General features: G+C 37.0%; 1 protein-coding gene across 4 annotated transcripts; it reads left to right on the top strand.

Moving 5' to 3' along the window:
• On the top strand, window positions 1-24,813 carry LOC127790741 (zeatin O-glucosyltransferase-like). Of its 4 annotated transcripts, none has more exons than XM_052320393.1 (2): window positions 1-650; window positions 23,735-24,813. In XM_052320393.1, exons 1-2 carry the CDS (start codon window positions 32-34, stop codon window positions 24,487-24,489), a joined length of 1,374 nt encoding a protein of 457 aa, XP_052176353.1. In that variant the 5' UTR covers window positions 1-31; the 3' UTR covers window positions 24,490-24,813. The 4 variants fall into 4 exon arrangements, with proteins under 4 accessions (XP_052176353.1, XP_052176352.1, XP_052176351.1 ...); XM_052320392.1 differs by lacking the exons at window positions 1-650; window positions 23,735-24,813 and adding exons at window positions 8,565-9,285; window positions 10,910-11,972; XM_052320391.1 differs by lacking the exon at window positions 1-650 and adding an exon at window positions 8,596-9,285.
• Window positions 24,814-27,159: the final 2,346 nt, after the last annotated feature.

Genomic DNA, 27,159 nt, shown 5'->3' with positions numbered 1-27,159 from the left:
ACCGGGAAATGGGCCAAAACAACCGGAAGTCATGGTAGTGATGGTGCCGCTTCCCGCGCATGGGCATCTCAACCAGCTCCTCCATTTCTCCCGCCTCATCTGCGCCTACAACATCCCAGTCCACTACCTTAGCTATGCCGTCCACATCCGCCAGGCCAAGCTCCGCGTCCAAGGCTGGGACCCCGCCTCCGTCGCCAGCCTCCACTTCCACGAATGCGCCGCCCCTTCTTTCCCTTCCCCGCCGCCCAACCCCAACGCCCCCACCAATTTCCCCGGCCACCTGCAGCCCCTCTTTGACGCCTTAACGTCGGACCTCCGCGAGCCCATTACCTCGCTGTTACGCTCGCTCTCCACCGCTGCCCGGAGAGTCGTCGTCGTCTATGATTCTATGATGGGTTCTGTTGTTCAGGACGTCGAGTCGATTCCGAACGCGGAGTGCTATGAGTTCCTTAGCGTTTCGGCCTTTGTTAACTTTTTCTACTTCTGGGAATTGATGGGAAAGCCGATGGCCATTGAAGCTGAAGTTCTGGAGGGGTTGCCCACCGTGGAGGACTGCTTCACGCCGGAGTTCACGGAGTTTATCGCCAAGCAACTGGATTTCGGGAAGTTCAGATCCGGCTATCTGGTCAACACTTGCAAAGCAATTGAAGGTCGGTTTAAAAAACGTTTATTTGAGATTAAAATATTTTAAAATTTCAAAACTTATTTTCCCCGTGTGTCCTACAACCATGGTGGTAACCCAACGATTGGGAGGCTACCTCTGATTGTAGGTGATTTAAGGAATTGAATTATAATATCATCAAATATGAATTTATATACTATAACAAAATTTGATCATATAAGTGAGGGTAAGAATTTAACTGTGCATTATGATGGAACTAAAGCGACAGACTTACATTTATAAACCATAATAATTGTTATTCAGATCAAACGTTATATATTTAGTTAAAAGAGAGTTGCTACCTTAATGTCCTCACCTCTCCTTGTTGACCTGGCAAGGAAAGGAGAAAATTCTATATATAATAAAAAAAAAATTGTTGATATGGTAAATAGATCTGTCAAGAGGTGTACGTTCGGAGATCTAATTTAAAAATAGTCTACTATTCTTAGCAAAAATGGTTTATTAAGAAAGAGATGATTTTGTCTTTGGAAAACATCAATACAAGAAATTTTTTTACTATTCCAAATTGAGAAATTATTATCACATTTTAATGCATGATAAGAGACAGAAAAATAAATTTTGACCGTTATCATATGTTACCTCTTTGTTAAACCCTTTAATAATGACCAAAGGACTACACAGCAAGTCATGGGGCGGGGGTTGGAGTAAAATAGTTCCATGTATGAACTTGAAACCTTCTTTCCCATATACTAACACACTCTTTTAGTATTTAAGCACCACACCGTAGTGGTTAGTATGTTAAATATTTTATATTTTTTGGATTACAATAATAATTATGAACTAAAATCACATGCAGTTGTTAATATTCTCACTAATTAATTTGGTTGTTATGACCTTGACTTTCTATTTGATTATTATGTGTGTTCATTCTTCATTTTTAATACATCTTATCATTTATAATTAAACTATTAGGCACTAATTAATTTTATTTTATTATTCCATGAAAATATATTATTTCATACTAGCCAATGATATTGTGTAATTTCTCCGACAGGTCGATACATCGATTTACTTGCGAAACCAGAGATCTTTAACACCGATAAGCTGTGGGCTATCGGTCCATTCCATCCATTGACATTAAACAAAGATCACAACCACTTTAAACCCCGCCACGAATGCCTGGAATGGCTCGACAAACAAGCTCCCAACTCTGTGATCTACGTTTCTTTCGGGACGACGACTTCCCTGTCCGACGAACAAATCAAGGAACTGGCGGATGGATTGGAACGAAGCCACCAAAAGTTCATATGGGTATTGAGGGACGCAGATAGGGGAGATATTTTCGCCAGAGAGACGACGGCCAGAAAAGAGAAGCTGGCGGCGGAAAGGTTCCAGGGGAGGGGAATGGTGGTGGCGGACTGGGCGCCGCAGCTGGAGGTTTTGGCCCACCCGTCGACGGGCGGGTTCTTGACTCACTGCGGGTGGAATTCGTGTATGGAGAGCATTTCCATGGGGGTTCCGATGGCGGCTTGGCCGATGCATTCCGACCAGCCGAGGAATGCCCACCTGGTGGCGAAGGTGCTCGGAGTTGGTCTGGTTGTCCGAGATTGGGAACGCCGGAAGGAGGTGGTTGGAGCGTCGGAGGTTGAAGATGTGGTGAGAGGATTGCTGGATTCGGATGAAGGAGAGCGGATGAGGAAGAGAGCGGGGGAATTGGGGTCCGCCGTGCGGCGGGAGGCGGCTGAAGGTGGTGTTTCATGCAGGGAGCTGGATTCTTTTGTTGTTCACATCTCTAGATTCTAGTAAGTAGATTTTGGGTGTTTAAAATAATGATATCAAACACCACTCACTCACTCAGCAAGCCACTTTATGCAGTGGCTAGTCAAGGGTCTGAAAGGAGTGAAGGTGGCTTTGGAAATAGCCTCAACTATAGGTCCAACCAATTTCAGATTCCGAAGTGGCTTTGAGAATTATTCTTCGTCAAAGTATTCATTCCTTTGGAAGTTGCATTTTCTTTATTCTCAGCTTTATGTGTTTAATTTCTCATTTAAGTTTTCTCATGAAGTGTGTTGTTATTAGCTTATAAATACCATGTATCAGAAGGGGCGAGGGCAATTTCAATATTTGATCCTTTAATAATAAATACCATGTATCAGAAGACGAATTTTAGCATCCTCTTGAAGTTCTTCCAATCCACTATTATTTTTGTCCTCATCACTTGGTATCAGTACTCGCGGACGCTCTTGCCCTTCGTTTCCATTTTTCCTCATGTCAAACAAGAAGAGGAAGAGGTGGACGTGGAAGAGGCCAATCCAATGAGGAATATGGATAATGTACGAGATGCTGAAATTCAAGCGCTTCAGAGCCATGGCTATTCCAGCGATGACTCAGACAAAGTGAATCCTTTTAACACTAGGCGAGCCCAGAACTTCAAGGGGAGGTTCGTTCTTGCGATTTTTAGAAGCTGTGAAGGTTGGTTTACTGGAGTTTAATGGTTGTTTACAACCTGATGAAGAGTTCCTAGCTAGATTGGCTGAGTGCTGTAACAAGGCTTTTTTTTTTTTTTTTTTTTTTGGGTGCACATTTTGTAATTTGCTCGATTTTCTGTTTAGTTATAACTTTAAATTTTCTGAATTAACTCTCATTTTCATTTTTCTTATAATTTTGAATTTTTTATTTTGTGTCTTAAGTCTCTATTACTTTGCATCCTGTTGTTGACCTAAGTGAGTCGTTGACGCAAGACAGGTATATTTAGTTATAACTTTAAAATTTTTTAGTGAACTGTCACTTTTATTTTTATTTTATTTTATTTGTATTTCTTTTTTTTTTTTATACTTTTGCTGAAAATACAAAATAAAAGAAAAATGAAAATGAGAGTTAACTAAGAAAATTTAAAGTTGTAACTAAATAAACAACAAGAGGCTTGAAACTGTCACCTTAGCTTTCCACAATAAGTCACGAACTAACACCAACGATGACCATCCTCTCTGATGCTCAAATTTGTATGGGCACCTTCCGATTTGGCAGGTATTGTGCATCCTTAGATCCTTTGAATGGATTAGATGCAGATAAGATTCTCCACTTAGTGCCGTTTTATTGTTGGTTTATGTTGGCACTTTCAAGTTTGGTAGACGTTAAGACTTCGTTCTCTTTACTTTTTAATTTTTAATTTTGAGTTTTAAATTTATTTTTAATTTTCTGTTTTGATAGTCTGTTTTTAGAAAATTGAAAACGTATTCTCTTTGTCATTTTGAAAAATTATTTCTCAAAACAGAAAATTAGAAAACGCGTTCTCTTTAAAATTTTGAAAATAAATTTTTAATGATATTTTATTCAATAAATTTGATTATTCAGTAAATTAAAAATATTTAATGTTTATAAATTATTTAAAAATATCTACATTTTAAAGTTAATGAATTTTGTAATATTTTTTTCTATTATAATAATAAAATATAAATAAATAAATATATTTTAAGTTTTGAGTTTGTTTTGGATAAAAACACTCAAAATAACTTTTTATTGTTTTGAGTTTTCTTTATAATTTTTTTTTGTTTTCAAAAATATATTTTTAAAAACAGTAAAGAGAACGCGTTTTCATTAATTTAGAAAATTAAAAACTAAAAATAACTTGTAAACAATAAAGAGGACGCAACCTAAATGATGATGCTTGTTCTGAAGGAAATTTGACTAAGAATTAGTGTGGAAACACTCTCTAGGCTTATAAGCTTCTCTTATAAGCTTATAAGCTTTTTGTATTTCTAATCCTGTAAAGGCATAGTTTTCCAATCGGATGTTAAGGAAACACTCTCTAGGCTTAGTGGTGTAAGTTGAAAAAGAGTTATGTTGGTGCCTGATGTAATATATTTTACATCTTTACACACTCAAATATTTTTCTTATTTTCTTTGTCTGGTGAAGATCTTGTTTATTCTAGCTTCATTTTCTCAATGGTTCACTTTCATTTCTTATATAGAACACTTAACGGATCTTTTCATCATTCTATTCGCATCTTCATTGATTTTTTTTTTTAATTTTTATGGAAATGTGATGTGTATGACTTTTAATAAAATTGTATGGTATATAAAATACTTGAGTTGCATTGGAATAATTTAAATTGATTTGTTTAACAATCTTCATGTATATGTTCACCCTTTGTCTTCTCTAGACTCAAATGATGATGTTAGAAACAATATATGAATGACTAAAAACTTATTGTGATTGCTGTCTTTTCATTGGATTTTGTCTATTTATAAATATAACATAGATATTGATTTATATAGGCATATCTTTTTAAAATTAAGAATTTGAATTTAATTCGAATTTCAATAACTTATCATATTATCTTGTTAAAATTCAAATGTAGATGAATATGAAATAAATTCAAATTATAATAATTTAACTTTATTATTAAGGAACTTATTTCATAATTACTGTAATTTTAATAATCTTCCACTCAAATACATGAGACAATACTTAACTCATCTTCTCTTATAAAATGTCAAGGGTGTGACCTCGAGAGTGATATGAATACTATATTAAACAATCACCAATACCAACATAATATTTCGCTACAAAAAAAATAAACGAAAATAAAGTTATCTATATCTTAAATAATACATACCAATATTTACTTCCAATCTTTCAAGAGTATCTTTGAACAATATTTAATTATCATTTAAAATTCTTGCACTCATGATCATCAGACAAATGATCATTAGGACTATGAGATATAAAATTTACAAACGTGATATAAATTATTTTTCTTAAAATTTGAATTAATTATCTCTTGATTCAATCACTTGCTCAATCATGACTCTCCTAATTTCTTATTTGTTTGCCAATTAGATAACACGCTAAAGTAGTGTAATTCAAGCACAATTTCATGAAATAATTTTAGGCAATCTTGTCAGTTTCTTATGGCGGTCAAACAATCTTGTCACTTCACTTTCATTTCTTATACAGGAGAGAGAACGGATCTTTTCATCATTCTATTCGCATCTTCATTGATTTTTTTTTTTTTTAATTTTTACGGTAATGTGATGGAAAAACATCCTTTCCCTGGACTGTTAATATCTGATTTCTCCTTTGCTTCCTGCGAAAACGAGTTGCAAACTTGAAATTTGCTCCGTTAATGTCTTGCTTTCCTTTCTTTTTCTTTTCTTCCGATGTTACTCTTGAAAGATTGAGAATGAACTCTGGTGTCTGTGTGTTAGTATTTTGGGTTTCTCGATGGTGCGACCTACAGGTTGTTTACTTTAACTTTAAAGTTTCAACTTATATATTATTCCTGCAATATGGCAGGTGCATGTTGACCACAAGCACATGGGCCTCGGTGGGGATGATATAATAGCTGGTCCCCCTGTGTCCCCGACAAATATCTTGTTCCTGCTTTGCCATATTCATTCTCTATTACATTTTTCCCAGTTACTGCAGCGACGTCTTCCCACGTCATATGCAACTCGCAGCTCTGAAAGGATGGCCAGTGATGCATGAGCCATAGGATCAATTGGCATGACTTTGGCTTCGTTTGAGGAACCATGGATCGTCTGCATGAGCACGAATGCGCTGAAGGACAAAATGACGATGCAAATCACTTTGCTGAAGTGGTTACTTGTATCAGTCTCTTGTTATGGTAAAATGCTCTACATATCTTAAACTTAATCAATCTGGCTGGAGAATGGGAACAATGTTGGCCAAATTGGGTCTTCATTATGTCTTTTTTTTGTTGTGGTTTTTATGTGGCAAGGCAGTGGACATGAGCCAATAATAATGTTTAGGTAGGTTTAGAGCTTCTAGAGTTAAACTTGGCAAAGCAGCCTCATGCATACTCCTTGGCCTTTGTAATAAAAGCTATTGTTATTTAGGAAGTTGGTAGAGCTAGGCTGTTTTGTTATGGTACGTACTCTACACTAGGAGTCATCTTGTGGTAGTGAGTTTTACATATTTTTGTCAACGAATGATGTTTTTGCTGGCCAAATCTGCTGAAACACCATGTTGATTGGGGGAATTCCCCATAATGCCCCTTAAGGAAAAAAAAAGCAAGAACAACAACAATTGAGGCATTATGGGGAATTCCCCCAATCAGCCAAAAATAACATTATTCAGCTCTTTCATTGACTCCTCCAAATTGAGAGAGAATCAATGGAGAATAGAAATACAGGAAAAAAAAAAAATTTGTGCATTAATAGTATTATTTTTAATAAATTTTATTTTACCAATTTACCCGATTACTTTTGTTTCCTCAATTACTTGGCTCTCAAAAATGGTAAATTGAACCAATTTATCACATGCAACTAAAACACTGTTTTGGTTTACTCAAATTCCCTCCAACCAAACAGAGCCTAACCAATTTTTTTTTGGGAAACCAAGCCATCTCGCATCTAAATACCGAATAACAATGAAGATAATCCACAATGCCATGTTCCAAAATACATTTGGACAAAAATGGTAGACTTGTGGGCCAATATGCGCCCCATTGTTAAAACCAACGTGCAGGCAATCAAAACAATAGAATCTTTAATGTGCGAAAATGATTTGGAAGTGTCGTTTCAATTTTTTTGAAACATTTTTATTTTTGAAACGTCAAAAAAAGATTTATGGGCCATATTTATAATTTCAAAAGCATTTTCTTTGGTTGAAAGTCGCAGTTCTTGGCCTAAAGGTTGTTTGGATTAATCAAGCATTAACTCTCTGAATTTATAATGTCATTTCCTTAGTTTTGGTTTGGAATAAAACAATTTTTGGTGGCATAAAAAAAGCAAACGTATGTACAAAAGTTGTCTGTAATATCCATGCAGGGAAGGCACTGGAGAAGTACTCAGCCTGCCTATCTGTAGGTATTGCTATAATATTTTTTGGGTATTGGTATTTAAAGGATGTATGCTTAATTCATATGCTTATATATGTTTTTTATATTAATTTTAGGTAATTTATCATGTTGACAGAATTTGAAGGAAAAGTAAGAAAGAAGAGCAAAAATTATGGATTTTTGCTACTCAAGAGTCTGATTAAAAATAAAGTTATACCAATTGGATTGTCAAAAAATTCTAAAAAAAATATATGTGAGAGTTCTATATATCTACTTTTTTACGCTTCAAACGGTGCGTAAACCTGAATTTTTTACATAAAATTATAACTATTAGCGTGATAGAAGGAAAAAATTGTCAAAAATTCATATTACTTTAAGACAAGGATGTATATGAATTCTGTCACCAATCAATTCATAGCCTAATGCTGATTGAATCTATATATTCTATTTTTCATCTACCATTAAGAAAAGAAAAATGAGGTAGGTGGTATAGCATAATCAAGAGATGAATAGAAATATTCTCATGAGCCGAGATCTGTTGTCCCTCTTAATTGTTCTTTTGACTGTCCCTTCAATAAAAATCAACCACATTATCTAATTAATGCACATTATCAAATAATAATTATTTTAAAAAATTATATAATAAAACAAAAAAATTACTATATTAAAGGATATTGCATATATGATCAACATATACAATTTTATAATTTTTTAGTTTGATTTTATATTTTTTTTTTAAAAATAATCACTATTTGATAATGTATCTTAATTGGGTAAGGTGATGTGGTTGATTTTTATTGAAGGAACAACCGAGGGAGATAGCTGATCTTAGCTGCAATCTCATACAAGTCAAAGTTTTTTTTGTAATATTTAAGTTTCATAAAATAGTTAATTTGATAATCTTGAATAATCAGTATTATTATTTTATCATATCATGAGATAGAATGATGTGAAATATAAAAATAAACAAATTAATAAAAACTAGGAAATCATACCAAATACAACTATGACAATCTCAACTGAAGTGTCGCTAATGACTATATTTTTCGTAAGAGACAGACGAGGGGTTGCTGTGTACAATATTTTTTTCATATAAGATTGGCGCGCGCGCGCGCACACAGACGAGTGTATATATTTATGCGTATCAACCTTCCAAGGCATTTTGTATGTTAGATACTACTCATTCAATGGCCAACCATCACCAAAACGAGCCGGAAAATGGCCCAAAACAACCGGAAGTCATGGTGGTGATGGTGCCGCTTACGGCGCAAGGGCATCTGAACCAGCTCCTCCATTTCTCCCGCCTCATCTGCGCCTACAACATCCCAGTCCACTACCTTAGCTATGCCGTCCACATCCGCCAGGCCAAGCTCCGCGTCCACGGCTGGGACCCCGCCGCCGTCCCTAACCTCCACTTCCACGAATGCCCCGCCCCTTCTTTCCCTTCTCCGCCGCCCAACCCCAACTCCCCCACCAATTTCCCCGTCCACCTGCTGCCCCTCTTTGACTCCTCGTCGGACCTCCGCGAGCCCGTTACCTCGCTGTTACGCTCGCTTTCCGCGGCTGCCCGGAAAATCGTCGTCGTCTATGATTCTGTGATGGGTTCTGTGGTTCAGGACGTCGAGTCGATTCCGAACGCGGAGTGCTATGAGTTCCTTAGCCTTTCGGCTTTTTTTCATTTTTTCTTCTTCTGGGAATTGATGAGAAAGCCGATGGCCATTGACGCTGAAGTTTTGGAGGGGTTGCCCACTCTGGAGGGCTGCTTCACGCCGGAGTCCACGGAGTTTATAGCCAAGCAACTGGATTTCGGCAAGTTCAGAGCCGGCTATCTGCTCAACACTTGCAAAGCAATTGAAGGTCGGTTTAAAAAACGTTTATTTGATATTAAAATTGTTAAAACCGAGACTATGATCTCTCAAGAATCACTCAAGAATCTCACCGAATTCAAACCAACATTGAATACTGAAAGTAGAAATGTAAAACAGAAGGAGAAATCAAACCAAATTGCAGCACACACAAATTATCCTGGTTCATGCCATTTACATGGCACTACATCCAGCAATCCAAGAAACAAACAATCCACTAGAAACAAGTCTGAAACCAGTACAAGAATTCCCTTTTATCCCTCTTCCTTTACTCTCGAATACAATACTCAACCGAAGCTAACAAGAACTTGAAACACACAACTCTCTCTCACGCCTCTCACTGTACCCGAACCCAAGGAATAAAAGATATGAAAAATGATTGATCTATAAATCGGCCTCCACACCCTTCTATATATAGACTAAGGGAGGCGGAAATATCTAAGGGAGATAACTAACTTTATGAAAGTCAAAACTACCCTTACTAAAGCAATTAGATACACTTAAGTTCTATTAACTAACTGCTACCACATCATCTTTAATTCTTTCCTGGTTTCTTCAATAAATTCAGCTTTTACTTTAGGCAAAACAGTAACAAAAATATTTTAAAATTTCAAAACTTCATTTTTTCCGTACGATTGGAAGGCTATCTTTGAGTGTAGATGGTTAAGGAATTGAATTATAATATCATTAAATATGAATTTATATATGATAATAAATTTGATCATATAAGGTGAGGGTAAGAATTTAATTATACATTATGACCGAATTAAAGTGACAAACTTACAAACTTATGACCGAATTAATATGAATTAAAGTGATAATTATAACTCAAATTAAACGTTATTAAATTAAAGAGAGCTCTTATAGTTGCACTTAAAAAAGAGATTTTTTCATAATAGCCTCACCTCTCCTTTTCCACCTAGCAAAGAAAAAAGAAAATTCTATCTATAATAAATAGAAAAAAATTTGTTGAAATGGGAGATATATTTGTGAAGAGGTGTATGTTTACGTTCATCTCATTTACAATTACAAGCGATTTAATATACAAATAGTCTATTATTCCTAACAAAAATGGTTTATTAAGAAAAAGATGATTTTGTCATTGAAAAACAATATCAATTCAAGAAAAATTTTAGTATTCCAAATTGAGAAATTATTATCACATTTTAATGCATGATAAGAGATACTAAAATAAATTATGTCAATTATCATATATTGCCTCTTCGTTAAACCTTTTAATAAAGACAAATTAAAGAAATAGTTAGCAAGTCACGGGACTGGCGGCATGAACTTGAAACCTTCCTTCCTATACACTAACACGCCCTTTTAGTATTTGAGCACCCCTACTGTAGTGGTTAGTATGTTAAATATTTTATATTTTAGGAATTACAATAATAATTATGAACTAAAATCACATGTAGTTGTTAATATTCTCACGAATTAATTTGGTTGTTATGGCCTTTACTTTTTATTTGATTATGTGTGTTCATTCTTTATTTTTAATACATCGTATCATTTATAATTAAACTATTAGGCATTAATTAATTTTATTTTATTATTCCATGAAAATATATTATTTCATACTAGCCAATGATACGATGCAATTTCTCCGACAGGTAGATACATCGATTTACTTGCAAAATCAGAGATCTTAAACACCGATAAGCTGTGGGCTATCGGACCATTCCATCCATTGACATTAAACAAAGATCACAACCACTTTAAACCTCGCCATGAATGCCTGGAATGGCTTGACAAACAAGCTCCCAACTCTGTGATCTACGTTTCTTTCGGGACGACGACTTCCCTGTCTGACGGACAAATCAAGGAACTGGCGGATGGATTGGAGCGAAGCCACCAAAAGTTCATATGGGTATTGAGGGACGCAGATAGGGGAGATATTTTCGCCGGAGAAGGAGAGACGACGGCCAGAAAAGAGAAGCTGGCGGCGGAAACGTTCCAAGGGAGGGGAATGGTGGTGGCGGACTGGGCGCCGCAGCTGGAGGTTTTGGCCCACCCGTCGACGGGCGGGTTCTTGACTCACTGCGGGTGGAATTCGTGTATGGAGAGCATTTCCATGGGGGTTCCGATGGCGGCTTGGCCGATGCATTCCGACCAGCCGAGGAATGCCCACCTGGTGGCGAAGATGCTCGGAATTGGTCTGGTTGTCAGAGATTGGGAACGCCGGAAGGAGGTGATTGGAGCGTCGGAGGTTGAAGATGTGGTGAGAAGATTGATGGATTCGGATGAAGGAGAGCGGATGAGGAAGAGAGCGGGGGAATTGGGGTCCGCCGTGCGGCTCGAGGCGGCTGAAGGTTGTGTTTCATGCAGGGAGCTGGATTCTTTTGTTGCTCAAATCTTTAGATTCTAGTAAGTAGATTTTGTTTGTGAGTAAAATATATGTTAAATAAAATAAAGATAATATCAAATAAAAATTGATCAAATAACTTAATTTATTAAATTACAAAAATTTGATATAAAATGTAGAGAGTAGCCTAGAGTGGGAAAGTAGCATTTCTCATTTCAATTTGAATTTGAGGAACATGGCAGGGAATCATGACAGGGAACTTCACTTAAATTTTAATTTGAATTTGTGGAAGATAACAGGAATCATGGCAAGCAACCCCACTTGAATTTCAATTTGAATTTGTGAAACATGGCAGAGAATTATGGCAGGGACTTCTCTATATAATAAGTAATTGTTGAAGTTGTTCAGTTAAAAAAATTACTTTCATTATCTTACTCTTTTGTTGATATGCTATTTTATAAGTTGTTATGATGTGTTGTTATCTTATTAATTACTATATTTTCTAGTGCCTCAATATTTTTGATTGTTTTTATTACATTTAAAATCATGTCTTCCCTTCGTCGCTCTCTCACTACTCAAAGAAATGATCATCACACAGTGCTTCTTTCATAGAATCCTCTTGAGCCAATACATCTTTTGTAAACCCCAATGGACTTATATTCCATCCCCAATCTCCCCCATGATTTTTTTAATGATTAGAGTGATAGTTAATGGGCATGGTCACATCGATCATTTACTAAATTAGAAACACAACCTCCTGAATCACAAGATCCTGATGTGCAAATATTTGTTAACCTCCCACCTCTACTAACTGAGCAACCCTCACGAAATGAGGGTCAGACCTCCTCAAAACAACCAATGAGGAACAGTCCAACTCACAACTCAACTCCAAACGACAAAGAACTAATAATGTTTGGCAGGTGTTCGAGATCATTAATATAGTCGAGAATGGTCAAATAGCTCTATGTAAATTTTGCAAAAAGAAAAAGAAAACTACTCATGCTGACCAGGGACTGAGATTGGACACTTGATGAGACATATCTTAAAACATGATGATGGCGGCTTGGACGTAATGCAGACACAATTGCAACAAAGTAAGGGTTTGATTTTTCGATATAATAGAGAACTTGATAAATTTAATTTAGCAAAACTAATAATTAAAACTGAATCTTCTTTTTTATTTAAGAATGATGCAATGTTTAAATGGTATTGTAAAAATGCATTACAACTTGCAGCTAGAGATTTTTCACGAAAGACTACAAAAAATGAAATAATAAGGTTATATATCTTGAATATTTAGAACAATTAAAAAATATATTTAATGCATTTAATAGAAATGTGTCATTAACGTGAGATATTTAGTATGGTGTTATAACAAATAACCACTACATGTGCGTCACCATACATTGGATTGATGAAGAATGGAAAATTCAAAAAAGAATAATTGGATTCATAGAATTAATAGAACAACATAGAAGTAATTTAATTGTAAGTAAAATTCGAGAGACCAGTTATAATTACAATATTAGTGATAAAATAATGACAGTCTCATTTGATAATATGAGTAACAATGCTTCTGCCATTGAACGACTAAAACGTGAACTTCTATTAATTTTAGATGAACAACTATTTCACAATAGATGTTCATGTCACATTTTAAACTTATGTGTATAGAATGGTCTACAAGTATATAATAAGGTATTAGCTAAAATAAGAGGTGTTTTGGCTTTAATTCGAAGTAGTGAATCCCGTTTCTGAAAGTTGAAACAACTTGTTAATGGATTTGACTTACCATATAGAAGATTTCCAACAGATGTTCAAACTAGGTATAATTCAACTTATTTGTTATTATAAAAACTAAACCATATAGACAACAACTTGAATTATTTTGGAATAGAGAAATGGTAGAAGCATAACAACTAAAAGATAGTGATTAGGAACAACTAGATGTTATTATAGATGTTATTATGTATATATTATAAACATTTAATAGTGCAGCAAAAATATTTTCTGGTTGTAAATATCCTACCACACATATTTTTATTTGTGAAATATTTCATATTGTTAGTTCTTTTGCAAAACATAGGGATTCAAATATATATGGACAACTTATAGCCCCCATTGAAAAGAAAATTAAAAAATATTGGACTAATATACCACTATTATATCTTATGGCAGCTGTATTAAATTCTACACAAAAGTGGGAAGGTGTTGAATATTTTTTAAAGTTTTATGAATCAACTATGGGAGTTGACACATAAGAAATAAAACAAAAGTTTTTGAAATTTAATTTTTGAAATATATAATTTATATGAGTCTCGTTTTGATAATAAACCAAATAGTGAAAATTATTCTTCACAGGGGAAGTCTAAAAGATTCTTAAAATGTGAGTGGTCCACATATCTCAAATCGAAAAAATCAAAGGGCTGTCCACTAACATCTAGTAAATTTAACGAACTTGAATTATATTTAAATAGGAGATTTTTATTTTTTGATGACCAAACTAATACATTTGATATTTTGTTACGGTGATGTCAAAATCAATCCACATATTCAGTGTTGGCTACCATGGCTCGAGATCTACTAACCCCCTCAGTGTCCACAATGCTATTGGAGTCAGCTTTTTCTACAGGAAATAAGGTACTCAACCCAAAGATATCAAGGTTGCAACATACGACACTAAAAATGTGCATATGTTTTAAGGATTGGTTAAATGCTTACTACAAAAAATCATGCATTTAGTAACGAAAAAATCAGTCGCTAAATTAGAGACGGATTTAGTGACAAACATAAATCAGTTACTAAAATTGGCGTCGCTAAATTTTAGCAACGAAAATTAGCGACGGAGCAATTTAGTGATAGAATCAGCGCTGGAATTTTATCCGTTGCTAAATTAGCGATGAAATTTTTTTCGTCACTAAACAACAACAGAATTGTCTCTGTCGCTGTTTAGCAACAGAATTTCTGTCGCTGAACAGCGATGGGGACAATTCTGTCACTATTTAGTGATGGAATGACATTCCGTCGTTGAAAAAAAATAAAAACAACACCTGCACTTTGTGCTAGCGCTGCGTGGCATCGCCTCTACCCACCACTTGGCGAACCAACCAATAGCCACGTGGCGGCACTGGAATTATTTTCCAACATGAGGATTTTGCTTGCCATTCCTAGGGATTGAACCCTGGACCTCCATTCTCCCCCCCACGCGTGCGACCAGCTGATTCTACATTTCTTAATTTATCAATTGCATAAAATATTTTTATAGTATTTTTTTATAAACTTTTTAGAATTACTTTTTCACCCTAAAATTTTTCAAACTTACTTTTAAAATATTCCATCACTCATTTTGAATTTTATTTTATTTGTTTTTTATTTTTTAGCATACTCATCGCTAATTTTTTATTTATTTTTATTTTTTAGAGACGGGTGTCACCCCGTCACTAAAATTTAATTTTTTATTTAATTTTTTAGCAATGAGTGTGACCCCGTTACTAAATTTTATATTTTTTATTTAATTTTTTAGTGACGGGTGTGACCCTATTGCTCAATTTTATATTTTTTATTTATTTTTTTTTTAAATTTTAGCGACGCGTGTCACCCTGAAGTTCATTATGGCTGTACCTTTGCCGAATGGTTTGGGAGTCAACTTTGGTAAAGCTAAGGTCTTCCCAACCGCTTTGTCGGCCGTCTCAGAGTTTGGCACAGTTTTCTCCCTTTTATTGAAGAGCATCTTCATGTCCCCCTTTGAAAGTTTTGGTGCCATTTCGCCTGCAGCAAGAACACATAGGCATGAGCATATACGTGTTGGGATAAATAGGGCACTACTCATGTACTTGGAAACCCCCCCCCCCCACAACATCCCAAGGCAAGCGTAAAATAACGAAAGGAAGACATATTTGAAGGGTTACATGGTCAGAGTAGTGGGCAAAGAGGGAACGTGACCAAGAAGTATAATACCGTAAAGATAGAAGAAAAGTCTAGGAACTTGCAAGAATGTAGAAATTTAAAAAACGTAAAGAAGCACATAGTAGAAACTCTAGGAAGATGAGGGTCTTTAGAGTAGTCACTACACAGCATATCTGATCGTCAAAAAGCATCCGTCTCCAATCCACCACTAGGAGGCCACCATCTATCACGTATCCAAAGCCGCGAGCAAAATAATAGGTTGTCAGTCCTTCCCACGATGTCCCACCTCTCGAGCGTAATGCCTTGAATCTCCCAATTACATGCGTTGTGTTAGAACCTCGAGAAAAAAACCTCATTTTTGGGCCCGAGTTGACTTCAGGTACTTAGAAGACCTACGTTCATCCGAGCATGACCGCATATCAGTCCGTGCATTGACCTTGAGTATATTCGCACAACAACTCGACTATCTGTCTTGACTGAATCCAAATGTCATCTTGGCTATAAACCTCGGGTAAGCAACTGTTTCACCCAGCTTCCTCTATTAGAGCTCGAATGATCGCTTCACGACCAACCGACTTAGGGGGCTGTGGATCGTACTAGCCAAATCAAGCCTACCTCAGTTCAGAAGGCCCGATAATAGCTCGACCCATGGCCCAATCTCGGCCCACGACCCAATCTCAGCCTAATCTTGGCCATGCATGCGCTAGTCTATAGCTGTAATACCCCAGGAATTTCTTGAAGTTATAAATGGTATTTGATGAAGGGCATATATGGAATTTTTGAAAAAATTAGACTATAGGGTACACTAATGCAACTTTAGACGACCGAATCAGACAAAGAGAGTACCCTAGACCCTGGATAGCCAAGGAAAATGGTATAGTATCGACGAGTGATTCGAGTTATGATTTTTGGTGATGAAATGAATTGAATCGGGAACAATTTTCGGTACAACTGTCGACCGGGTTGAGAAAATCGAAATGACGTAGGGATCATTCGAAAAGTTAACGAAGCATGTTAAGGATCAAAATTTTATGTGTAGAACAACCTTTAAGCAATTTCGGGTTAAAACGAATGGATTTAATGTCAAAAAGATCAACCAGGCTTAAGTGCAATTTTTTAAATTTGCGCGAGGAAGGTCAAAATGATAATTTTTTGGGAGTTTCGAGGATCAAATGAAGAGTGCTAATCTTTTGGGCCTTAGTGATATAGTTAGATAAGTCAGAGGTATCATGAAAAGGGCAAAAAAGTCATTTGAAGAAAATAGGGGCGCTGAAGTGCAATTAATCAAAACTTCAAGTGTGAACACAATGGAATTTCAGCCGCCGCACTGCCACCGCAAGTGGAGGCCATTTCCGGCAATGAGATAGCCAAGGGTAGCTCGAGGGAGGTTGTATACGGCGTGGGCTGGCTTGGGAGCCAAACTTTGACCGCTGATTGGCTGGATTTTGGCCATAAAATGGCAAGGATTTCGGCCAAGAATGAAGGCACAAATTGGCCGCGATTTTAGATGTTTTTGAGGGATTTGATAAGGGGCTTTTGATCTCAAGGCATCAAGGAAGTTTTTTGAAGCATTTGGAGTATTTTTATCAATGTTTGAAGGCCGTTTGGGGCTCGGCCGGAAATTGGAGGCGGACCGCCTACTGCGACCTACAACTGCCATTTCGATGGGTTTTTCGGTGTCCTTTCGGCCTGAAAATTGCACCATCGTGATCGAATTGCTTGGGGCTTCAAGGGGATACCTTTGTTTTTACCATCGGAGCAACCATCGGCGGCTGGATCATCGGAGAAGACGGTGGCGCGTGACTACACACGCCAGCTCCCACTCTTACCCACGGGCCAGAAGCGTGAGGGCGTGTGACAGGGGCATTTTCGGTATTTCTTCTTCCAGAATTTTTCTTTAATTATTTTAGGATTTATTGTGTTGAAATATTTGGGAAAATGGTTTAGGAAATAATTATTTTGGAATTATCAAGGTGAAAATTGAGAGAAAATAGAGGAAATTATAGAAAATTGAGAAAAATGGATTTTTATGCTTCCTTAATTAAATATGTTGTTAGGGAATATTGTGACTCGAGGTTGAGTATAAATACAAGCGTTTGTGATTTGGCATGCAAATCGAGGTTATGCACGATGATCGAGGCGATCCAAATACGTCGAGATGAGTGTTCACCCTCAAACTTCATTTAGTGTGGGTATTTCTATCCTAAAAACTTGGTGTTTATGTTACTTAAATGTGTTGAGAATTCATGCAAAATGGTTTTGTTGCATGCAAATGATAACCGGTGACGGTTGGTTTTATGAAGGAGGTTCGTCTCTAAACGTTTTGAACTTGTGCATTGCATTTTATAAAATGTTGTTTATATGATGCATGGAATTGTGAAATGTGGCATTGTCTTGAATTTGTGTGTACGTATGAAATGTCAGCCTAAGATGTTGTCTGGATAGTGTAGCCATAATTTTCCAAGGGCGTGACGGAATAATAGGGGTATCTGATGCTGTGTGCATGTCAGGATAGCCGCCTTGGTTTTCGTGCTAGACCGTTTGGTCAGGAAAGTTGCATTAGGACGACTAGGTGGTTTATACCGTGTTGTTCATGTGGGATGTCAATCTAGGATGTTATCTGGACAGTGTAGCCATAATTCTCCAAGGACGTGACAGAATAATAGGGGTATCTGATGCTGGTGTACATGTCAGGATAGCTGCCTTGGTTTCCGTGCCAGGCCGTTTGGCAAGGGAAGTTGCACTAGGATGACTAGATAGTCCTTGTAAAATTTTGGAGTTGGGATTGTATGGTGATTCCCGGATACTTAGAGTGGAAGCGTAATCTAGAGAGATGCGTTGGCTTGCCTCTCTTAAGCTAGAATCGTGTCGTGTCATTGAGTCAGTATGGCGACATAGCTTATAAAGAGATTATTATTTTCCCGTGATAGGGTTAAGCGCTTAGGATTCTCTTAGGTTAGGGCTTGCTGGATGTATTGGTTTATTTCATGTATTGCATTCATTCATGAAAAATCTGGTTTTGAACTCTCACTTAGATAATTCATCATCTAATTTGAACTATGTCTCTAGAATATTCAAACGTTCTAGGTGAAGGCAATTGTGCGAAAGAGAAATAAATTGTCGAGGAGTGACGGCGATTAAATGATGTTTTATATTATGTCATTTCAGTTATGTTGTTTATTTTGATGACGTTATGTAAACGTTGGTTGACTTTATGTTATAAATAAAGTGGGCTTCGATTATGGTTTATTGAGGTTTTGATCTAGCTTCCACATTTGAGATGATGTATATGTCTTAGTTTATTGATGGTTCATAGTTGATATACTGAGAAGGTGTAACGGAATCTTCGGGGAATGATTTTTGTGATGGGTTTTTATTTGTTTGGAAAAAAAAATTATATTTCCAGAATTTTACATTACGTAACGCTCCAGAGAAGTGGGTGTTACAACAGCAGCCATCATTACACTGTACGCTAGGTACTCTCACGCTTGCTCCAAATCCTATCCCCATTAATAGGAGATTCCATTCACATTTGATGAAGGTCCTATTGGCACCATGCCACCATCAGGGAGCCCCGTCAGCGCTGGATATCCAATCCTATCACCCAACAATGCCCGATGCAAGCATGCATGTAGGAGAATCTCTCTTTCTTCTTTATAAACCAACTCTATCAAGAGCTAAATGGTGATGTTTTTTTTTTAAGGAAATTTGACAAGAATAAGTGGAAACACTCTCAAGGCTTATAAGTTTATAAATTTTTTATATTTCTAATCTCGGAAGGCAGCACTTTACAGAATGATTAAATGACTAATTTGCCCATCTAATAAATGATTCAAACCCAAAACTCTTTCTTTCTCTCTCTTTCCCTAGTTGCTCGCAGACCGCCGCACACCTCGCCTTCGCCTTGGCCGCTCACTGCTCGCCTCGCCCTGGCTATTCGCCGAAGGCCATCGCAGCCTGCTACATCCTCACTTGGCCGACTGTCGCCCCACCTCACCCTAGCCCTTGTCCTCGCCGTTCGCCACTCGTCGCTGCCTTCTGTATCCTCGGTTGGTTTGGGTTGTTGCCGATGTCTCCCAATTTTCATTTAGATCCAATTTATCAGCAGTATATCACGATAAATTATTTCAATTTATATTCTAAATTTCGCTAATTTCTTGTGATATGTCACCCTATAAATCAATCTATGAAAGTGGTTATGTACAAAATAGCACAACCCTAATATATTTTACGGACAACTTTACTCACTCAAATATTCTTCTTATTTTCTTTGTCCCACAAAAATCTTGTTTATTCTAGTTTTATTTTCTCCGTGGAATTCACCCATATCACTTTCATTTCTTATGTAGAAGAGATAACAGATCTTTTCATCATTCTATTTTGCTTCTTCTTTGATTTTTTTAATTTTTACGGAAATGCGATGGAAAAACATCCTTTCCCTGGATTGTGAATTGGTTATGCAATATCTGATATATTTCTGCTTTGCTTCCTGCAAAAACGAGTTGCTAACTTGAAATTTGCTCCGTTAATGTCTTGGTCAATACGTTATTTCCCTTTCTTTTTCTTTTCTTCTGATGTTACTCTTGAATGATTGAGAATGAACTCTGGTGTCTGTGTGTTAGTATTTTGGGTTTCTCGATGGTGTGACCTACAGGTTGTTTGCTCTAACTTTGGACTTGCAACTTATATATTATTCCTGCAATATGGCAGGTGCATCTTGACCACAAGCACATGGTCCTCGGTGGGGATGATATATAGCTGGTCCCCTTGTGTCCACGACAAATATCTTGTTCCTGCTTTGCCATATTCATTCTCTACTAGGGAGGGGGTGAGATTGTTTGATTGGCATTATTTTTTTATCAAAAATATCACATCAAGATGTATTGTTTGATTGAAATTATTTTTTATAAAAAATATCACTCTAATAAAAAAAATTTATGCTTGCATGCTTGATTGCTTAATATTTTTCATAAAAATTTTATGGTACAGCACATATATTGAAGCATGTTTTTGTCCATTTTTTTATAAAAAATTGCAACTAAGGGGCAGGTGAGAATTATTTTTCATGAAATTGGAAGAATTGTTTTTCACACACACACACACACATATATATATATATATAATTGAAATTGAAGCTATAATATTTGTTGGGTATTGGTATTTAAAGGATAGATGGAAGATAAAATTAGTCTGTGTAATAATAAAAGATGTATTGCAAAATGAAGGAGGGTGTGGCGGAACACGAAGGGATGCTGCATATAAAAACAATAAGAAGACGTGTGTGCACCTTCAATGTATGCTTTAGAGACAAGGATGTATATGATTAATTCTGTCACCAATCAATTCATAGCCTAATCAAGCCTACATATTTTATTTTTCATCATACATAATTAAAAAGAAAAAAAAATGGAGGTAGGTGGCATAGCATAATCAAGAGATGAATAGAAATATGCTGATTCTCATGAGCCCAGATCTGCTGTCCCTCTTGGTTATTTTCTTAGTTATTTCTTTAATAAAAGTCAACCACATTACTTAATTAATATGCATTATAAAATAGTGATTATTTTAAAAAATTATAAAATAAAATAAAAAATACTATATTAAAGGATAATGCATATATGATCAACATATACGATTTTATAATTTTTTTTTAAATAATCACTATTTAATGGTACGTGTTAATTGAATAAGGTGATGTAACTAATTTTTATTGGAAGGACGACAGAAAACAAGTGATATTGGTTGCAATCTCATACGTACCAATTTTTTTTTTTTTTGTAATATTTAAGTTTCATAAAATAGTTAATCAGTATTATTATTTTATCATACCATGAGATGGAATGATGTGAAATAATAAAATAAATAAATTAATAAAAACTTGAAAATTCATACCAAATTCAACTACGACAACCTCTGTTGAATGAGTCATGCTATTTGTACAGAACAAATGTTATAGAAACAGTTACAGGGTAATCAAAATATCCATTTTGTCCCTGCAATTAATGACCCAAATGCCCAATATCATCTATCTCTCTCTGTCTCTCTCTTGCTTTCCCTCTCACACTGTCGACCCCAGCCGCAAGGCGGCGACAATGACGAGGTGGGGCGGCAGCGGCAAGGCGACTGAGCCGGCAGAGGCAATGGGGCGAGATGGCAGAGATTGCAACGGCGAGGCGGCGGCGAGAACAAGCAGAGGCAAAGAACGAAGGCAAGTGAGGTTGCACCAATGAGGAAAGGGGGGAGAGGGAGAAAGGAATGAACAGGGATCAAAATATCGTAATATATCACATCTAGAAGCATTATGTAAAAACGTTTATATACAAATAACATTTTTCCTCGTGGATTGTCGCTAAGATGACTATATTTTTCGTAAAAGACAGACGAGATGACACATGTACTTACGCATCATAAAAGATTCTGACACCCTCCCAAATTTCCCTTGCAATAATCGTCCTCTTTATTACTGTGAGTCTATATATCATATGCTTGTAGAATTGCCAAATCGTGGACCACGAGGGGTTGCCGTGTACAATATTTTTTTCATATAAGATTGGCGAAAGCGCGCACAAACAGACGAGTGTATATATGTATGTGTATCAACTTTCTAAGGCATTTTGTTTGTTAGATACTACTCATTCAATGGCCAACCATCACCAATACGAACCGGAAAATGCCCCAAAACAACCGGAAGTCATGGTAGTGATGGTGCCGCTTACGGCGCAAGGGCATCTCAACGAGCTCCTCCATTTCTCCCGCCTCATCTGCGCCTACAACATCCCAGTCCATTACCTTAGCTATGCCGTCCACATCCGCCAGGCCAAGCTCCGCGTCCATGGCTGGGACCCCGCCGCCGTCCCTAACCTCCACTTCCACGAATGCGCCGCCCCCTCTTTCCCGTCTCCGCCGCCCAACCCCAACGCCCCCACCAATTTTCCCGGCCACCTGCAGCCCCTCTTTGACTCCTTGTCGGACCTCCGCGAGCCCGTTACCTCGCTGCTACGCTCGCTCTCTGCCGCTGCCCGGAGAATCGTAGTCGTCTATGATTCTCTGATCGCTTCTGTGGTTCAGGACGTCGAGTCGATTCCGAACGCGGAGTGCTATGAGTTCATTAGCATTTCGGCTTTTTTTAACTTTTTCTACTTCTGGGAATTGATGGGAAAGCCGATGGCCGTTGAAGCTGAAGTTCTGGAGGGGTTGCCCACCCTGGAGGACTGCTTAACGCCGGAGTTCACGGAGTTTATGACCAAGCAACTGGATTTCGGGAAGTTCAGAGCCGGCTATCTGCTCAACACTTGCAAAGCAATTGAAGGTCGGTTTAATAAACGTTTATTTGATATTAAAATATTTTAAAATTTCAAAACTTCTTTTTTCCCTTACGATTGGAAGGCTACCTTTGAGTGTAGATGGTTAAGGAATTGAATTATAATATCATCAAATATGAATTTATATATGATAATAAATTTGATCATATAACGTGAGAGTAAGAATTTAACTATATATTATGACTGAATTAAAGTGACAAACTTACATTTATAAAAAAAATTATAACTCAAATTAAACGTTATTAAGTTAAAGAGAGAGCTCTCGTTGTTGCACTTACAAGAGAGTTGTTACCTTAATAGCCTCACCTCTCCTAATTTTTGACCTAGCAAGGAAGAAAGAAAATTCTATCTATAATAAATAGAAAAAAATTTGGTGAGATGGGAGATATATTTATCAAGAGGTGTATGTTCACGTTCATCTCATTTATAGGAGATTTAGTATAAAAATAGTCTATTATTCTTAACAAAAATGGTTTACTAAGAAAGAGATTATTTTATCTTTGAAAAACAATATCAATTCAAGAAAAAAATTTAGTATTCCGTATTGAGAAATTATTATCACATTTTAATGCATGATAAGAGACACTAAAATAAATTGTGACCATTATTATATGTTGCCTCTTCGTTAAACCCTTTAATAAAAATCAATTAAAGGACTACTCAGCAAGTCACGGGACTGGCGGCATGAACTTGAAACCTTCTTTCCCATAACGCTCTTTTAGTATTTGAGCACCCCACCGTAGTGGTTAGTATGATAAATATTTTAATTTTGGAGATTATAATAATAATCATGAACTAAAATCACATGCAGTTGGTAATATTCTCACTAATTAATTTTATTTTATTATTCCATGAAAATATATTATTTCATACTAGCCAATGATATTGTGCAATTTCTCCGACAGGTCGATACATCGATTTACTTGCGAAACCAGAGATCTTAAACACCGATAAGCTGTGGGCTATCGGACCATTCCATCCATTGACATTAAACAAAGATCACAACCACTTTAAACCCCGCCATGAATGCCTGGAATGGCTCGACAAACAAGCTCCCAACTCTGTGATCTACGTTTCTTTCGGGACGACGACTTCCCTGTCTGACGAACAAATCAAGGAACTGGCGGATGGATTGGAGCGAAGCCACCAAAAGTTCATATGGGTATTGAGGGACGCAGATAGGGGAGATATTTTCGCCGGAGAAGGAGAGACGACGGCCAGAAAAGAGAAGCTGGCGGCGGAAACGTTCCAAGGGAGGGGAATGGTGGTGGCGGACTGGGCGCCGCAGCTGGAGGTTTTGGCCCACCGGTCGACGGGCGGGTTCTTGACTCATTGCGGGTGGAATTCGTGTATGGAGAGCATTTCCATGGGGGTTCCGATGGCGGCGTGGCCCATGCATTCCGACCAGCCCAGGAATGCCCACCTGGTGGCGAAGGTGCTCGGAGTTGGTCTGGTTGTCAGAGATTGGGAACGCCGGAAGGAGGTGGTTGGAGCGTCGGAGGTTGAAGATGTGGTGAGAAGATTGATGGATTCGGATGAAGGAGAGCGGATGAGGAAGAGAGCGGGGGAATTGGGGTCCGCCGTGCGGCAGGAGGCGGCTGAAGGTGGGGTTTCATGCAGGGAGCTGGATTCTTTTGTTGTTCACATCTCTAGATTCTAGTAAGTAGATTTTGGGTGTTTAAAATAAATAATGATATCAACTCATCAAACACCACTCACTCACTCAGCATGCCACTTTATGCAGTGGCTAGTCAAGGGTTTGAAAAGAGTGAAGGTGGCTTGAGAATTAATTATTCATTCCTTTGGAAGTTGCATTTTCATATTTTCAGCTTTATGTGTTTAATTTCTCATTTAAGTTTTCTCTTGAAGTGTATTGTTATTAGCTTATAAATACCATGTATCAGAAGCGGCGAGGGCAATTCCTTCCAATATTCGATCCTTTAATAATAAATTTGAGAATAAAAGTTATGTATTTCTCTCTTTATTCCAACTTTGCGAGCTAGGACAATTTTAGCATCCTCTTGAAGTTCTTCCCATCCACTATTTTTTTTTTTTCCTGATCACTTGGCATCAGAACTCGCGTACGCTCTTGGCCTTCCTTTCCATTTTTCCTCATGTCAAACAAGAAGAGGAAGAGGTGGACGTGGAACAGGCCATTCCAATATTTGATCCTTTAATAATAAATTTGAGGGCAATTCCAGCGATGAGTCAGAGAAAGTGAATTATTTTGGCACTATGCGAGCACTGAACTTCATGGAGAGGCTCTGAAAATTAGCCCTCATTTTTATTTTTCTTTTATTTCATTTGTATTTACAAGAGAAGTATCAGAAAAAAGAAAGCCCATTATCCTCGCTGCATTTAAGGAAAATTATTTGAGTATCAACTTTCAGAATATTCACTCACGTCAGTTAAAGAGAAGTAAATAGTGTAACACTCATTAGGTCACATGCTGTCCAAATATATAGAAAGAGTCCAAACAGTGTAAGACTCATTTCTAGCACTTCCTTCCTATTCTGTTTGGACAGCCTGCAACCTAGGGAATCTTACACTGTTTACTTCTCTTTAACTGATGCAAGTGAATATTTTGAAAATTCATGGTCAAATAATTTTTCTTAAATGCAGCAGGGGCAATTAATGGGCTTTCATTTTCTGATACTTCTCCTGAAAATACAAAATAAAAAAAAATGAAAATGAGAGTTAATTAACTAAGAAAATTTAAAGTTATAACTAAATAAACATCAAGAGGCTTGAAACTGTCACCTTGCTTTCCACAATAAGTCACGAACTGACACCAACCATGACCACCCTCTGTTGCTCAAATTTGTATGGGCACCTTCCGATTTGACAGGTATTGTGCATCCTTAGATCCTTTGATTGGATTAGATGCAGATAACATTCTCCACTTCGTGCCATTTTATTGTTGGTTTATGTTGTCACTTCCAAGTTTGGTAGAAGCTAAATGGTGATGTTTGTTCTGAAGGAAATTTGATTAGAATCAGTGGAAACACTCTCTAGGCTTATAAGCTTATAAGTTTTTTGGTTTTCTAATCCTGGAAGGCAAAGCTTTCCAGTCGGATGTTAAGGAAACACTCTCTAGGCTTGGTGGTATAAGTTGAAAAAGAGTCATTTTGGATGCCTAATGTAATATATTTTACGGATATCTTTACTCACTCAAATATTCTTCTTATTTTCTTTGTCTGGCGAAAATCTTGTTTATTCTAGTTTTATTTTCTTCGTGGTATTCGCCCATATCACTTTCATTTCTTATATTGAAGAGATAACAGATCTTGTCATCATTCTTTTTTGCTTCTTTGATTTTTTCAATTTTTACAGAAATGTGATGGAAAAACATCCTTTCCCTAGACTGTGAATTGGTTATGAAATATTTGATTTCTGCTTTGCTTCCTGCAAAAACGAGTTGCTAACTTGAAATTTGCTCCGTTAATATCTTGGTCAATATTTCTTTCCCTTTCTTTTTGGCTTAATTCATTTTTTAGTCCCTGGACTAATCAAAAAAATGGCTTTAAAGATATCAACTAAATTGTGCTCACTATTCATCCCTGAACAAAATAATTTTATACACTTTTAGTCCCTGACTTAACCAACGTTAACTGAGACGTTAACTTTACCTCGTCATGCTGTCACGTCACTGCCACGTCATCACGGTTTAATGCATTTTTTAGTCCCTGAACTAATAAAAAAATAACTTTAAGAATATCAATTAAATTGTGCTCACTATTCATTTCTGAACAAAATAATTTTATACACTTTTAGTCCCTGTCTTAATTACTGAGACGCTAACTTTGTCTCATCACGCTGCCACGTCATTACCACGTCACTCATAATAACCACGTCTATTGTCCATATTTTTATAAAAAAAAAAAAAAAAAAAACGTCTCCATAGTTGGGCTCCCCGACCATGGCCATAGAGAGGCTGGGTTCCTCGACCCAGCTGTGGCTGGGACCAGGAACCTAGCTGTCTGGCGACTGGCCGTCAGCTATTGGGGGTCGAGGAACCCCAGAACCTTGGTCCTCGACCGCTGGGTTTAGGGTCCTCGACCCCTAGTTATTCTGAGGCGACTGGCAATGGCTAAATCGATGACGAGTACAAAGGCAAGAGCGGTCTAGAACGAGGAAAGAGGGAGATAAGGGAAAAAAGGCTCCCCATGGCTGTCGGCATCCATGGTTGGGTGTGTGTAGACGTTGTTTTTTTTTTTTTTTTTTTTATAAAAATATGGACAACAGACATGGATATTATGAATGACGTGATAGTGACGTGGCAGCATACCGAGGTAAAGTTAACGTCTCAATTAACGTAGGTTAAACCAAG

The sequence above is a fragment of the Diospyros lotus genome, chromosome 14 (genome assembly GCF_014633365.1).
Source record: "Diospyros lotus cultivar Yz01 chromosome 14, ASM1463336v1, whole genome shotgun sequence".
Lineage (NCBI taxonomy): Eukaryota > Viridiplantae > Streptophyta > Magnoliopsida > Ericales > Ebenaceae > Diospyros > Diospyros lotus.
Note: the sequence above shows the minus strand (reverse complement) of the source record. Positions and strands in the feature narration are given on the sequence as shown.